Source organism: Tachypleus tridentatus, chromosome 1 (assembly GCF_004210375.1).
Source record: "Tachypleus tridentatus isolate NWPU-2018 chromosome 1, ASM421037v1, whole genome shotgun sequence".
NCBI classification, from domain to species: Eukaryota; Metazoa; Arthropoda; class Merostomata; order Xiphosura; family Limulidae; genus Tachypleus; species Tachypleus tridentatus.
Genome location: NC_134825.1, coordinates 136960256 through 136978110, shown reverse-complemented (window position 1 = coordinate 136978110; position 17855 = coordinate 136960256). Strand labels below are relative to the sequence as shown.

Below are 17855 nucleotides of genomic sequence, written 5' to 3'. Positions count from 1 at the left end.
TTTTCTGCCCGTCTAACCAATGGTATACATCTTACCTCATTCACTCTAGTCCTTATACACTACTTTTACCCAAAACAAGTTCAACCTATGCCTCTATCTCAGATCTATATACAAGTTTTCTGTTATTACTTTCTATTCACATTTTTAAGACTGTCTAAATTAACAGACCAAAACATTAGCCACTGTGGAGTCTCAGATAAGGTAAGTATTATTGGAAATACATTTACATTTTCAGTATAGGAAAATGTTAACTTCTAAAGAACACCTCTTTTCATTCTATAGCTAGAATCTCATAGTAACATTATGGAGGGGACCAGTCAAAGCAAGATCAATGCATAAAGGATCTGCATAGAAAGGGGAAAAGGGGTATGCAAAAATGAGATAGTAATAGCATATGAGTGGAGTCCACAATGTTTCTGGAACAAGTAAGATCTTTGCTCAGACAATATGAAATCTAATACTTTGGCAGTAAAAGATGACTAGCTACAGAGGTAAAACCCTAGTATCATGAGAAAAAACCAAAATAAACAAGAACTGGTAAGCAATTATGCCAGATCTAGCCTGCTCCTGCAATACCAAAAACATTTGGACTGGCTTTACATTTGGCTTTGAGGATGGGAGAGCCAAGATAAACAAGAGTCCCTTGTTATCCCTAAATACTATGTTATCTGACTAAATAAAAATATAGTTCAAATCTAGTGGAAGATTACTATGTAAAAATTCTATCCTAAGTTAGTAAACCTTTTGAAATCCAAGTTCAGAAAAACTGAGTCTAATCTACTGTAACAGATTTGATATTTTGTATTTACTTTACAATACATGTAAAACTAGTAGTGACTGCCAGCACTGTTGTCAAATGAACTTTCTAAAGACCTGACCTCAAAAGTTGTAATTGTGATAAATGTTTATTAATTGGAAAACTACAGACATTTGGCTAAGAATGTTTATAGCTTTCGAACATTATGAGCTGTTCAACTTCAGATAATTACCTTCAGACATTACTATTTCTATAAGGACATTAGATATCTATCTTCCTCTGTAAAAATACGCTTCTAAAATGCATTAGGCCAAATAAAAATACAGCTAGCTAGCATTCCCATCATGTGAAGTGTATCTTTATATCAACATAAAATTAATTTGTGCCTCGTCAACCCAGACTGTTGATAAAATATTCAGCTCTAGATCAAATAGAAGACTGGATATTTGTAAGTTTGTAAAATTTTGTACATAAACCATTATTTGCAATACCCATTATCATCAATTGCATTATTATTTGTATATTAAAATGTGTGTGTTAAAAAAGAAAATTGTGTGTATCAATCTTGTTGGTAAATATCATAAATCTAATACATATCCACATTTAATTAACCTCTATATTAAATTAAAACTTCTGGCTATTTGAAATCATAATACATAATGTATGTAACATACTATAATTTATTTTGGATGAGTCTCTGATTTATGTAACAATAAAATGAGGGCTTGACTGGGATCAATTTTAATACATAAACAAGTTAAGTGTAATAAGAGACTTTGAAAATCTTGCAAGACAGAGGTAGCACTTAATGCTGAATTTGACTCTAACCAAAAGTATGTACTATGAAATCAAACTTATTCCAAGAACTATCATAAAACCAAAAACAAGGAGTCCAAGCCAATAAAATCTAAAATTAAAAATGATAATTTAATAATCACAAAAGCAGAAAAAGGTAACACAACTGTTGTATTTGAAAAATTAGATTTTCAGGATAAAATCAAGGACTTCCTTCATTCTAACATTTTCATACTTCTAAACATAGACCCCACTGAAATACTGATCAAAAAAGTTAAATCATTGTTGAACAGCAGCAAAAACCTACTAAATGAACTTCAAGGTAAGTTGTTAAGCATTCTGAAACCTTGCCTACCATATCTATGTAAATTTCCTAAACTACAGAAAATGAGGATTTCTATCAGACCTTTTGTTTCCTACACTAATGCTTACAAGCTAGGACACACAATATCTTTAAAAATCTAACTAGTTTGATTGAAAACAATAACCAGTTGTTTAGATCAGAAGTACTTCAACCTTAATAAATAAATACATAAACTGAATGAAAGGTTAGCTACGAGTTCCCATTCTCTCAAGTTTTCATGGATAAGTTACAGAATAAATTATTAATTGATAAAAATAATACCCCATGTCTCTAGGTGAATGTCAAGATCACTTCCAGTTCTTTGTTTAAATATATATAAACCTATTACAAAACACTTTAGTCTGTAGCTGATGATGCCTTTACTAACAAAACCATGGTCATTGATAAATGACGTATTTGGGAAAAAGACAATTGTCTTGTTCTTCCTCACTTTTATAACAAATCTAAGTATTTTTCCTGCTTATGTTTAGAAATAATGTATTTTGATTTGTAATCACAGAGACATAACAGTTAACAAAGACATAATGTAAAACAAACAAAATTTCACTGTCCCACTGTGTGTGTGAGTGGGAGGGGTCAATGTGCTACTTTTTAGTAGGAAAAGCAATAAAGAATTTAAATAGTGACTGGAAAAAGTGTAATTAAAATATTGAAACAATCAGGTGCAGGCAAGCTAAAGAAAACAATATGAATGTATTAAGAACATAACTGTTATTCAGAAAAGTTTTCTGTTCTAGAAAGCATGTTTGATCATAAAAGTGTTTGGCACTTACAGGTATGATTTTCTTAAGGTTAAATATTTTATCATATAATTAAAGGCATGAATAAACAAAAACTGACTGTCCCTACACAGCCAAACCACAACTGTAAAAACATGGATGGAGGAAAAAAAAAAATCAGTAATAATGTAAGCTTGAAAGCTCTTCAAATAGAAATCAGGAAAAGTATTTAAGTGACAATGTTATTTTTGAGCCAACAAATACAATTCACAAGTAATCTTCTAATAATATCCATTAAGGTTTTAAAACAAAATCTAAGCAACATTAAAAAGTAACATTTACTTTCTTCATCCATTATTTTGACTGCTAGCAAATAGCTTTTCTGCAGAAAATTAATATTGAATGATTCAGATATTTTTTGCAATATATCAATATCAGCAAAATGTAGTCACTAATCCATTATGACAGAGAAGCATCTGTACACTGGCTTATGTAGCAACTGAATCATTTGTAGGTTTGAAATGTGTCAATATTATCTTTTTGTGTATTTGGTGTCACAAAAGTACAACAAAAACACATGCACACAAGTTACAAATTTATCTATTTTAAATTTTCTTAATTCTCCTTTTGTATGGTTGCCCCACTATTTTAACTGTGGGACTGAGAACACACAATGAGCTTTCTCGACTTAACATTACAATTCTCATTTTCAACCATCATAGAGTATCTGAATTTTGCCTGGAGCCTGTTTCATACTCTTTCACAATTTTGACATGTTAGAAACCTGATCATCACACAGTTTCACAACTCTTCTACTTAAATGTTCAGTGTTTTACCAAGCATCATTTGATATTTTGGTGAGTTTATTGGTTCCATAAAAATTTTAAGATCAGCAATAGTGTAACCTACTAGTTCTTCATCAAAAACAGAATGTTCAAATATAGATCCCAGACAATGAATGGCTCTACCATCATTTTGTGTAAATCTACTGGTGATGTTTCAGTGAGATCTGTCTACATTTACTAATCAGCTGATTTACCTCTGAATGTTATGTAAATCTGCAAATAATACAAACTATTGAGCTTTGATTTGAAGGTTAAGTGATTTAATGTTTTTGATGGTGTTGACACACCCCAGTACAACTCTGTGTGACAAATGTGGAGAACAAGTATTTTTGGCATATCTAAATCCAGCTCGCTCACATACCACTGTAGACAAATTTACCTTTTTTTTTAGTGTCTACTCGTAATTTATCAAAAATATCCTATTGAATGTTTGGTAATTGTATGGAATTCACCATTATCGAAACTTTGGTATCTGTAGGTAGAATGTCTTATAATTGACTTTACATACATATTTTACAGAAATGACTAGTTATTTTCAAATTTTAAAACATGCACACAACTCATCTCTCACCATACCATAAAAGTCTATGTTTTTTAGATATTCCAGAATGTCATAAAATAAACAGTTTGTTATGAACTGTATTTCATTAACTGAGGTCTTCCTTCAATTTTTCATTTCAGTTTTCAAACTATTCATGGAGTGAAAATTAGTCATTTCTTCATGGTTTCACTTGTAAGCTCCGATTTTGCACACACACACAAAATTTGTTCAAAATACTAATTTATTGCATTCACTTGCTTTATACTCAGAATCACAATTCTCATTATCAATTATACCACACTACTACTACTACACACGTTTTTTTTTACACTTAATTCTTACTGCATTTAAATGGCCACTGCTGTCATTGCAACTATTAATTGCTGAAACTGAACATTTAAGAGATTCTGTAATATCCACACATCATTTACAATAATTTTACACTGCTAATGGAAAATGTATTTGAGTCAATCTGCTTTGTAAACAATCTCTAGCCATGGGTATCATTTTATTGAACCTTTAATTTTACTATTAAGGACTGTATCCTTACTTGACAAAAAGTTACTAAACTGAATAAGTATAGCACAACAACTAGCTTATTTCTTGACATTTTAAAACAAATTGATGACGATAGGTTTTTGTTGTTTTTTTTAATAATGCTGACAAATTATTGCTGCTCGAAATTTCGTGGGTTTAAAACAATAATTACAGTTTACACTATCATATAGTTAATATTAAATTATTCCAGACATAATTTAATGTTACTTTTCTATCTGACTTGCAATGTTATTTTCTAGTTACTACTCTCATTTGTATGTAAAATATGCATCACATTGGTTCAACACGATTCACCTTTGCAAAGCATAACATAGCCAGGATTAATTGGTTTAAATTTGATGATAAAAAGAGAGAGAAATAAATTTTTTGAGGGTTAATTCTACTGAGATGTTCTTAAACAGAGTAGTAACCTGTATTTTATTTTGTTTTCATTGTGACATTTTCAATTATTTTATCCAGCATGGAACTAATAACTGAAGTACGTTTAGAAGTTTCTAATACGGATGAAAATTTCCTGATCAATTTCTGTTTTGACAGAAACACCTTGAACATCAAAATCAAGCATTCAAGAATACTGAAGTTCTACTCTTAAAATACGAAACAGTTATAAAATTGTAGTACTGGTCTAATGCTATGTTCAGTGAAAAGAAGCTGTCTCAATGCTTTACTTCTCTTGTAGAATCGATAAGTATGGAAATAAGAAATATAACTGTGCTATTTTTTCTGTTCCACTTTGTTTTTTAATTACTAAAATTAAAATAAACAGTTTTTTCATGTAAAAATGAGTTAAGTTGAATCATAAAACTACTGCATCTCACTGCAAAGCTGATTAAATGATGATGGATAATCTCATGTCAGGTTATATTTGTCCAAACGCTTGTTGTGGCAGATTTTGATCATTGCAATAGTACTGGATAGCTAGTATTGAATAACAAATTCTACTGTATAATGAAGTGTTTTCAACATATACATGTATTTGTTCAGAGTTGATCATAAAAATGTCAATTAAGCTAATTTATTACCATATGATTTCACTTTATGTTGTACTACATGGTATTTGAAACACCACTGTATTTGTAAAATACCTGTATGCTAGTTATAAATTTGTACTTTGTAGGCCAGTTTTTACTACATAGCGACATATTTGTCTAACGAATGTATGTTACTCTTCTTGCCTGTTATATGAAGGTAAAATAATGTTATGCAACATTCTGCATGTTTTGTTTTTAGAGTGGACTGTGTTTTGTAGCTCTATTGTTCTGGGATGAAGTATTAAACCATACATGCAAAGAAATGTTATGGGTTATTCCATGTCAAATCATCCAGATTTTGGAACATTTTCCAGGTAACCTCCTCAGAATGCCTTGAAAAAATTCACATGTGCTCATCTACCCATATAATGAAAAATTGCCAAATATTAGATAAATATCTGTAATAGTTTCTGATTTATAGCCCTATAAAGTTTAATTAATTTTTTGTTATTTTTGGCAAATTCATTTTTGGGCAATTTGGCTGCTTAAAGCTGCAAGAGTAATGGTGGTAGAAGGCTGAAATTTGCTACACTGACTGAATTAATCTCACAGAATTCAAAAATGGTTTCAAACCAAGTTTATCTCTCTTAGGATTTGCATAGTAAGCCTGTAAAATCACCTGAAAACCCCAAATCGTGAAAAACATTGGTTTATTTAATAAGTAAAGACTCTAAGACTTAATATGATACAAAGCTGAATTTTGTTTTCAAATTTCCTATAACATATCAGTTGATAAATCAGCAATTGTTGTAATTAAAAACCTATTAGATCTCTTGTAAAAAATGTAATTGCATGCAACTTTTCATGATTTAGCTAAAAATAGCCCTACTTCAGGCCACAGTTTGACCATGTCACCAGTTATTCAGCCTTTTCAGATTTTTACTATATATTCTTACATCTCTGAATACGATCTACAAAAAAAATCAGGATGGTGCTCAATCTATTTTTTGAGTTATAATATTTTTAAGTATCCTCTGGCCATATATTGTTTACTTGAAAAAACAAACTTCAATGCAGGTGTGTTACTGTGTGCAAATATATCCATACAATTTTGAAATAATTTATGAATCCCATTGAAATATTCTAATCAGCCTTTACCATATATTCTTACACCTCTGAACATAATCTTCAAAAAAATCAAGGTTGTGTAAAATAATAAATTATCAAATTTTAAGTGTCTCTGATATGTACCATTGGGCAAAGAGCCACATTCAGGGCATTCAGTTTTCTTGTCAATCAGGAATCAGTCCTGCAGAATTGTGAAAAGTTTGAACTACTTGAGCACTATGAAAAATGCAAAACTGTGGCAGGTATTAGGTCACATCATAACTTTATGCCCCACTCTACCAACATATTGTATATGAGAAGGCTAACAGATGATGATGTGTACACAGTTGTAACTGTTGGTAGTAGCAGTGAAAGTGATGCTGCAGCAGATCAAATAGGGTCTAATGATAGCAATGACAATTATCAGCCAGGGGAGTATGTGGCATGCATATACAATCATGAATGGTATGTGGGAAACATAAAAGATAGATCAGATGAATATTCTGTTGTGTTGGTGTCATTTATGAAGAAATCACGAAACAAACTGTTCTCATGGCCTGCAAGGTCACGTAAAGATGAAAGCTGGATTCCTTTCCAACATATTCTTTGTCTCATAAGTGCACCTCCTGTGGAAGGCAGTAGTGCTCACCACTATGTTCTAAGTCAAAGTGATCTCAACATAATCAAACTCGAATTTCGAAAATTTATTCAAGCTGTCTGAACAAAGCAATGTTTATCTGATGTTGTTAAGTCTAATTTATCACCAAAGCAGTTTTTGAAACATTTCATTGTCACGATTATTGCAGTTTGATGCAACTATAATCTTTCTCAGTTATCCCCTGTTGTAGCACTTAGCTTTTTGTGTCTGATTTACCTTTGTATTTATTATACTATGAATCTTAAACTCAGCCATATCTACATAACTGTAATGCATACACAATATATTTGCACTGCCATGTGATCTAACTAGTTATGCCAATAAACTTGGTTCAGAAATGAATTAATTCTTTTTTGTTTCTTTCAACTTCATTATTTAACATTGTGAAAGGCTGGTTAGAATATTTCAGTGGGATTCATAAAATTCTGACAGGTATTTTTCAAAATTGTATAGATATATTTGCACACAGTAACACCTGAACTGAATTTTTTAAAATAAAAAGCATTAGGTCAGAGGATACTTTAAAAAATTATAACCAAAAAAGTAGGTGGAACACCATCCTGATTTTTTTTTGTGGATCATATTCAGAGATGTAAGAATATATGGTAAAAATCTGAAAAGGCTAAATAACTGGTAATTCATGCACTATGAAAAATGCAAAACTGTGGCAGGTATTAGGTCACATCATAGCTTTATGCCCCACTCTACCAACATATTGTATATGAGAAGGCTATCAGTTATAACTGTATATTATATTACAGTTAATATAACTACTTCAAATTGTGGCCTGAAGTAGGGCTATTTTTAGCTAAATCATAAAAACTTGCATGCAACTACATTTTTTTACAGGAGACCTAACAGACTTTTAATTACAACAATTGCTATTTATCAACTGATAATTCAACAAAATTGTGGCCTGAAGTAGGGCTATTTTTAGCTAAATCATAAAAACTTGCATGCAACTACATTTTTTTACAGGAGACCTAACAGACTTTTAATTACAACAATTGCTATTTATCAACTGATAATTCAACAAAATTCAGCTCTGTATCATATTAAGTCTTAGAGCTATGGCTTATTAAATAAACCAATGTTTTTTTTACTATTTGGTGTTTTCAGGTGACTTTACGGGCTCACTATGAAAATTCTAAGAGAGATAAACTTGGTTTGAGACCATTTGTGAATTCTGTGAGATTAACTCAGTCAGTGTAGCAAATTTCAGCCTTCTACCACCATTACTCTTGCAGCTTTAAGCAGCCAAAGTTGCCCGAACATGAATTCGCCAAAAATAAAAAAAATTAATTAAATATTACAGGGTTGTGAATCAGAAACTATTAGAGATATTGATCTAATTTTCATCAGTTGTTCATTATATGGGTAGATGAGCACATGTGAAATTTTTCAAGGCATTCTGTGGGGGTCACCTGCAGCTACCTGGATGATTTGACATGGAATGACCTTTATTTAATTTACTTGATGTTTTCCAACCATAGAAATTTACATAAAATATAAAATGTTAATGAAAAAAATTTTAATGTTCATTTAGAAGGTTCTAGCAATTATTCAAATAAAATATTAAAACATTAAAATAAAAATAATTACAAGTTACCTCTACATTTACTCTTAAAAATATGATTTTTTCTGTATATAACACACATTTATTGAAAAACTGCCACTTTTCATGAGGATATTCCAGTAAGTTCAGAATTAGAGTAATATTAATTATAATATATGTAGAGTCAAGTTCACTGCACAGGTACCATACACTGCTAATGTTAGATGTGATACCAAAGCTATTTAGTTTACAAGTGAGATCACAAAACCAGTATAAAACAGCTTAAATAAAATAAAATAAACAAGTGTACAAACTATCAAAAACAATGATAGTTGATGGTACTATTGGCAACTGTTATAAATTCAAAACTTTTATGAAACTTTACAACCCAACAGAAACAAAACTATGTTTACATAAAGCTAAACTACCATAAATGTAGTTCAAAAAAAACTTTAAAATTACAGTTTCATTAAATTATAAAACAAACATTTATACAGTAATACCTTAACAAGAGAAATAATGGAAAAACGTTTTGACACAAAATGAGAAGAAAAAATATCTTCAGATGACTTTTTCAGCATCTTATATACTTGAAGTAAAAAAAAACTAAAGAAATAAAAATGATTGCTGTTTTGCTTAGACACTAATTTAAGAAAATATCTTGAAATTATTACTGAAAAAGTCTGGATAACTGACGTATTATTCTCTGAAGATATAAAAGATCTTTTGGGAAATATGCTAAAATGATTATAAAATGAATGTTACAGTAAATTTTATAAAAAAGATTATTTCATCTTTGACATGGGATAAAAAATTTTTAGTGATTAAAAAAATGTTCAAGAGGGGTTTAAAATACACAAAATAATTCTATACAAAACTTCTAGTTCATAAAACAGCATGATTATAATTATGGTACTTGGTCAGAAGCAAAACTAGCTGTACTTTATTATTCTGTTTTCTCTGCCAACAAATATAAATAATAATAGATATTATTATATCTCTTTATTTCTATAATGTAAATTTCAAATAATACTGATTAATATTAACTAACTTAGTATAAAACCCTACCTCATTGCTATGTCGAGCCAATTCACTAATATAATGAACATATTCATCCCTGATAGATGGAAGATACTGAAGTAGGTCAGATTGAGGACTTGGAGAAGTGGAACTGGCTTGAGGCCAGCGGGATGCGTCATAGTGTTGACTTCGTTTGATGTAGTTGAAAGGGGCCACTTGCATATCTCCAAACAGTGGAACCATCTCTAATTGCTAAAATTATAAAAGTAGTTAACATTTTTAGGACAAAAAATCAAAATGTTGTCTAAAATCTTTACATTTTTGTTTGTTTTTTAATAGAATGCTGTAAAACTTTCTTTTAAAACAGACAAATCATAATTTTAAATCACATTTTAATCAAATTTTTTCTTCTACTATCTACATCTCTTCTCTATCTTAATTTGCTTCATCATTTTTTAACATAATGTTAACATAACAAATAAATGTTAGATCTATCGTAAATAGAATCATAAATATCAATATCTGTAAAATGTACAAAAAGTAAAATACATGTGACAATATTCTTTCCTTCACTATAAATACATATACAATATTCACATTATAAAAATAAGTGAATTTTACCTTAAATATCTTGTCAATCTTTGCCAAATTGATACGTTTCTTCTGATCCAACTTATTAATATTACATACTTCTCCATCCATCAAAAACAATCCAAACCCCATTACCTAAATAAATAAAAACAAAGCAAATAAACTCACTTAGACAATATTCTTAACGAAATACACAAAGATCATAATAGTGTTGTATTTTCAGTACACTGAATTGCTGACAATGTAAATTTAGTAACTCTAGCACATAACTGAAGGTTTAGCATGATATACTGCAAAGTAATACTAGGTTTTTTCTGAATCTAATTGAGTTTGCACTATGAAATAATTAGACTAAGCTCAGTGATATTCAACTAACCTTTATTCAACAATGTGTGTATTTCACCTTAAAAATGACATACAGTTGCTTTTTATTGGAGCTGTAAGTTAACTAAGCTGCCTATACTATCTCAAGAATTACTTCAAAGTTAATGAACACACTCTTTATGCTGTTCCAGACTAACTAAATCTCATGGATGAGTAATGTCACTTATCCAGAACAACTAGCAATACTCACACAAATAGTCATTCCCATTCAAACATAATGGAGGTTGTAACCATGAGACATAACTTGACCTACCATTGGAGAACAATGTTGTCAACCTTCATGCACAAATTGCAGTTTTACAGATATAATCTCTAAGTGTATAATGAAAAATTCAGATAGTTAGAATAAAATCAACTTTATTTTTAAATTTCAAGGATTATTTCATGTGGTTCTCTAGCATGTTTTATGCCAAAAACTGCACATACCAAAAAATAAATGAAATAACTTCCATTAATAGATTATAGGGTATAAAATGCATAGCATGCATACATATCACAACACACACAATGTATTTCACCATTTCAGACTTGTCTGAAATGTTATGTACTTTACTATTTATTCAATACGTACTCTGTATGCAAGTTTGATGTTTATTTACTATGCTTTCAGAATTTAAAATAGGTTGCATTCAGTAACTCAAAGCTAAAATTTGAAAAATATTAAAACATTTTAAAACATACAATAAGTTCCCACTTAGAAATGTTAATTAATGTTCTAACTATATCACGTTTATTGATATGTTGATTAAAATTAGGTAATGTACGAACAAAATCACTTGTTAATTAAACGTTTTCCTAGAATGTTGATTAAAAAAGTGATAATTTTACCATACTGTGGAAACAGTGTTTGTTAAAATATTCAATACAAGCAAAAGTGCCCATACCCACTAACAGGAAAAGTGAATCAAGCAAAAGTACCCACCCTCAGCAACAGAAAAGGTTTTAGTTAATCTATCAATTTCTTCATGGACTTTAAAAAGGTTAAATGTGTTTCACTCTTGTTTTCACTCAAAGCCAAAGCTCTGAGATAGATATATAACCTAACTTGCAAAGTAATTGTTGAGCACTTCAATCATGATAACAATAACTCAACAACTATAAACAGTAGAATCTACACTTTTATTCTTCAGGTCACAACACATTCTGAAATGTGAATGATAGTGTGATTCATTCCTGACATTTTAATGTAGGATATCTTGTATCAACATTATTCATGCCAGTTCTCCTGTCCTTTCAAAAATGAATGTTGAGCTTTGCCAATGTGCACAGCTTTTCAAATGGGAGACAACAGATGAATGCTTGGAAACACATCATGGTTCGTAATATGTATCTACCCTCATTTATTAGTTATTTTTAATCTTATTTTAATGCTTATTATTTTCCTATAATGATTATTTTACACACAATAACTTTAATTTAGTATTTTTAATCATAAATACTGTTTCACATTTTCAGCTTAGTTTATTAATTGATGTTAACTCACCAATAAAATTATTATCACTGTTTGCATTAAAATAGTTAAATCCATTATTTTTAATCTAATTTTATGTTTATATCATTTTATTAAAATGATTATTTTGCACTGTTAGTTTACTAAATGGATTGAGAACTAGCTGAACCCTTGTAACTTAACTAAACCTCAATAGATATTACTGGATGTACGGCAAAAATTTTTTTCTTTTTCTTGTGCTTGACCAGATGTTATTTCCCAATTGCTTATGCTTAAAGTAAATGGAAAAGACCTATTTTTCTCTTCAAACTTTGCTTTTGTGACCTGGGAGCATATAACAAAAACATGGTGGAGACTATTTGGGGGCTGATATGTGAAAGTGATTTACATTACAGTAGCAAATCTCAAAAAACTACTCACTTCTAAACATTTTTGTTCATTTTTGTGTAATTTTAGCATAAATACATGTAAATTTCAATTCATATGTTGTTTTATTCAGACCTTGTGTAAATGAAAATGTGCAAATTTGTCCATTTTTACACAGAAAATAGGTTAATTTCTAAATTTCATTATCCAGGTCACAAAAGCAACGATTGAAGGGAATAATGGCCATTTTCTGTACTTTTACAACATAAGCATTTAAGAAATGACACATACCATCCAGGATCAAAATTTGTGTCACATAACATTATAAATAAATGTTTGTAAATAAAATTTTTAACACTATAATTAAAAAAGTAAAACATGGTTTCAGCCCTTATGCTGAAGTGAAATTTCATGACTTTTACATGATTATTTTTCAGAAACTCAAGGGTCATTCCAAGCAGATTACACAAGTTGCACCTGGATGTACATACTCTTAAATGGTGAAAAGGCAGTAACATTTGTTATTGCTTGCTACAGAACACAAAGCTACACAATCAACTATCTGTGCTCTGCTCACCATGGGTATCAAAACCCAATTTCTAGCAGTATAAGTTTGAAGACATATCACCATGGAACCAAAAGGCAGTAATGTTTTTATTATTTATCTAGAAGTGGTCACTTGTAACTGAATTATTTGAAAATAAAAATCAATGTTACTTAGGAAACCTCCATATTCTGTATAACAAGGTCCTCTATATATCTGTAAGTATGACTCATGTGTAAAACTTTATCCTAGTTTTTCTTAGGTATGTGATGTATGAAAATTCTAATTCAAATAAATACAAATCTACTGCTTGTACACTAAATTCACCACCTATTGGTATTCCTTCTATCTGTTGGAAGACATGTTAGCAAAAATGCACAAATGTATTAAAGTAAAATGCATGAAGCCCACAATAATTAAGTTAGTGTAAAATAATAGTACTTTTTTTTGCAAGTGACACTGTCACAGAAAGTGGTGTGTTTACTGATGAAGAATAATAATTTACGAGGTCTTCAAACTATTGATGAAATAATTTTGTTATCAATAAAATGACTAGTGTAAAGATTATTGAAATGAAATGGTTCTGTTGGTACAGTTTCAAAGTCTTTAAGTTACAGTTTTCCTTTAATGATAATATATTTCCAATAGATATTACTTTGTTTCACATAAATAGCTATTACCACCACATAGTGCCTTCTAAATGCAAAAATCGTTTTTGCATGCCATAGACCTTCAAGCCCCCATCCACCTTTGGATCAGCTGAATCAAACACATCTCAAATGCAAATCCTCCACCAACAAGAGTGTGGTGCACATTTCAAACTGGCTCCCGTTATTAAATTCTTCCAAATTATTATTTCAAGCACTGGTTTTTGTGTTGGAAAATTGTAACTTACAATATGATACATTATCTCCTCTCATACAAATAGCTAAAATTCCACAACAAAAAAGTGGAGGGACCAGTTCAAGGGAAAGAAAGAAAGAACACTCTCAAAGCAGATCCTTGTAGTAGAAGATCATACGTGGGAGACCACACCACTTCTGTACCAGGAATACTCTTTTCCTACTGTTTAAAGATTTCACACACATGGGCAGAATGATGAGGGAGCACATTCAAGTGGAAGAGAACTATGGTAGGATAGGGATTCAAGTCATATGACATTATTCAATTCAATTCCAGAAAGCATTATAATGATTAAGCTGAAAAGAATGTGCCCATAGTTGTAGGGTAGCTAGACCAAAATGAACTGAATATGACAAGTCAACTGCATCCAAAACCCATAATGCTGGGAGCTGATATTTACATGGAGGTATTATGAGGACCATATCATCAGTAAGTCAACTTCTATCCAAAACCTAACCACCTCATGGGGTTAAAAAGAGGATCGTATCACTTTCACCTCAAGTTCACAAGACAGAAGCGAATCAATGCCATGAGAATGGATCTATACTGATGGTAAAAAATTAAGCTATAACAAAAGATGGGAACAAAATAGTTAACATAGTAAAAATGTTAAGAAATTGTATGTGATGTATTGAAGAAAAGATATTTCACTTACTGTACTACAGTACCCAAATAATTACAGATTATAATATTAGCAATAAAATTATTCAATAATTATAACAGAATATTGCTCTTTTCTTTCCAAAGTCAGAACACAGTATTTCAAAATGTGAGGGGCCCCCAAACTCAAGGTAAGACTTAACAAAGGTCAGTTCATTGGATGATCAACCTCCTGATGATGTGAAGCTTATAAATTCCCTATGGAATATCATCACCTGAAGCCCATGTAAATATGCTGATAGAACACAACCTTTGAAGTGGTAACGTATTATTCATAATTCAAAACGAATAACCAAACACTACTGTTTACACAGGATGAAATAAAATTCGTTAGGAACCTAACCATAAAATTTCTGTTGCTCCTTTGAAATCTATCCCAGCTTTTGAAGAACTCTTCAGTTATGTGATTATAAATTGTGCTGGGCCTTTACCACAAACTTTATTAGGGAACTAGTATTTGTTGGCTGTCATGTGCACATCCACTTGATTTCCTGAAGCTATTCCCTTAAGAAACATTTTAACCAAAAACAATACTAAGACTTTGATTAATGGTCTTATGGTTACTCACTATGGAACATCCACTCAAAATTAGGTACTATGGTCCCTATGAGGTTGTTTGAAAAATCATTGATACATTATGTTGTAAAAAACACCTAATCTTTAAAAGACTAGCCAGCTGTTCCATATTAATATATTAAAGCCCTATCATGTCTGAGATGCATCCAAAAATAGTTTAGCCATTGAGTGTTCTTCTAATACTGATGGCATTTGCTATACTCAGATACCCATAAATTTGGGAATATTGGAGATGAACGCAATATCAAACTGCATAATTCTGATATTCTGGCCAATCTCGATTCAAAACTTAATCACTTGCTTCCTCAAAAGAAAAACAGACTTGCTAGTTTACTGACTGAACACAAATGTACATTTCTGGATGTTTCCAAAACAAAATATTAGATTTAAAACACTTCAGTGTGTATGTATCTACACCACAACCTACTGTCATTTACACTGATCATAACCCACTGATGTTTCGAACCAAATGGAGAGCAAAAACAGAAAATTATTAAAATGTAGTTTGACATGGATTATCTTCAAGTCATACTCTTGTAATGTTGAAGGGGTTGATAACATCTTTGCTGATGCACTTTCACGTGCTACGTAATTTTAGCACCATAAATTTATTTGTATTGGTTGTGATTTATATACTGTCACTATTACTGAAGTTGCATAATTCTTGGATAATGTATTATATTTAATATACTGCTATTACTGTAACATTCTCTAAGGAGTAAGGTATGACAAATTTACTATTATGTATTTATTTTAATATATTGATGTTTGTTTCAGTTAAATATGCATTTAAAAAAAGGCATGTAACTTACATTATTAAATCTGTATTGCAAATTTCCTGCTTATTCACTAAAGGTGTAGAAGATTCTCAAGTGTAAGAATCAACAATGTACTACGTGTTTAAGTAAATACTAGAGATCATCAGTATTGTTGTCTCAGCTGAAATTTCTAGAAACTCTCCTCTCAAGCTCATGAAAGATAACTACTTAAATATGAAGAGACAGCAAATACTGTTGGCAAAAACAAATTTGATGCATCTCTACATCTAATTAACTTCTAAATCTAAATTACAATTTAACTCTGTTTCAGGCTATTTTAAAATATAAAGAAAAACACAGGTTTTACTAAAATAACCAAACTGTTCATTTGTGTTCTTACTTTTTTCAAATTTTTCCTGAACAAATATATCAGTGATGTATATAAATCCACAGTGTTAACTATTTCTTCAATGAATACTGAAATGGGGATGGTTTTGTTCATAAGATGAAAATAACTTAATTACAAGAAACAGCCTATTTCGAAATGGCAATTTGTTAAAGGCTTTTAGTTTTCATCTGCAATAAATCTGTGATTTAGTTTTAGGGAAAAAAAAAAAACAACCTGTCCAGAATCGTAATGCTCTGTTGGAATCTGTCTAAGTAATCTGTTAAATTACATCTTCCTATTTCACAAAATAGACTGACACAAACACAACGTTCATGTATAAAATATGCATAATAGCATGATAAATACCTCAGAATTAACCTGTATAGAATTTTCTGGTACTAATGATAATCAGTTTTTGCTATTCACATTTAAAAATCAAAAATTAATCACATGAAATTCACACGGATTTTCCTAGATTTTGTCTGTAAAATATATAAAATTCACTGAATTATCAGTTTCCATAACCTACAGGAACCATGAACTCTAATTAATGGTTGAAAGCAAATAATTTTTCAATATTAAATTTATGTAATTTGGAATTATTTTTTCTTGTTTCTTCTTAATTTCCAAAAATGTATAAACCATACTAACCTTGATCAACATGTGTTTCTCACTGGGAAGCATATACATTTTGGATTCATACATGTGAACACATATATTGACTACATCAGCAAGAAGTTCTTCATAGCCTGGAATCTTTTCCAGGTTCTCTTTCAACATGTCACGAATCTTATTCTGTGTAGCCAAAAACATGGAGAGGTTTTGAGACTCCTGCAAGGCCTGAGAGTCTGCCATTACCTTTAAAAACTGAGCAGCTCTAAAAACACAATGATAAAAAGGGTGGTCTTCACAAAACTGCACTCTTACATAATAATCAGGTTATTTTCAAAATTATGCTCATTCATTTCATATTCAGCAAAATTTGAAAAAAATTAGTTTCATCATTCTCAAAATTAAAATTTTGAACTAACACTATTTAACGTTGAAGTCTACACAAATAAAATAAATGATTTAACAGCTGGCATAACAAAGTAAAATTTTTAACTTTATTTTTAAGTTTACAAAATAATCTGCTCAAAAAAAAACATTTTTTTTTTGATTTAGTGTTTTATGGCACAAAGCAGCGAGGCTATCTGCGCCAGACATTCGGTAAAAATGTAAAAAAAAAAATAAATAAATAAAAAATAAATGTAGTAATAGACATAAATGGAAATGAAGGTAAAACAAAAAAGTATAAAACCAATGTTGACACCTTGTCTACAATGTTAAGATAGAAGGCAGAGTA

The 17855-nt window shown here is 30.3% G+C and overlaps 1 protein-coding gene across 2 annotated transcripts in view; it reads right to left on the bottom strand.

Annotated features, from left to right (window-relative positions):
* The window catches only part of Cyfip (Cytoplasmic FMR1-interacting protein Sra-1), a 203359-nt gene that overhangs the window by 140545 nt on the left and 44959 nt on the right, over positions 1-17855 (bottom strand). For both annotated transcript variants that reach the window (XM_076454172.1, XM_076454181.1), the window contains exons 6-8: positions 17162-17387; positions 10512-10616; positions 9939-10142 (exon numbers count right to left, since the gene is read on the bottom strand). In XM_076454172.1, coding sequence (XP_076310287.1) covers positions 9939-10142; positions 10512-10616; positions 17162-17387 — 535 coding nt within the window. The remainder of the gene's footprint in view (positions 1-9938; positions 10143-10511; positions 10617-17161; positions 17388-17855) is intronic.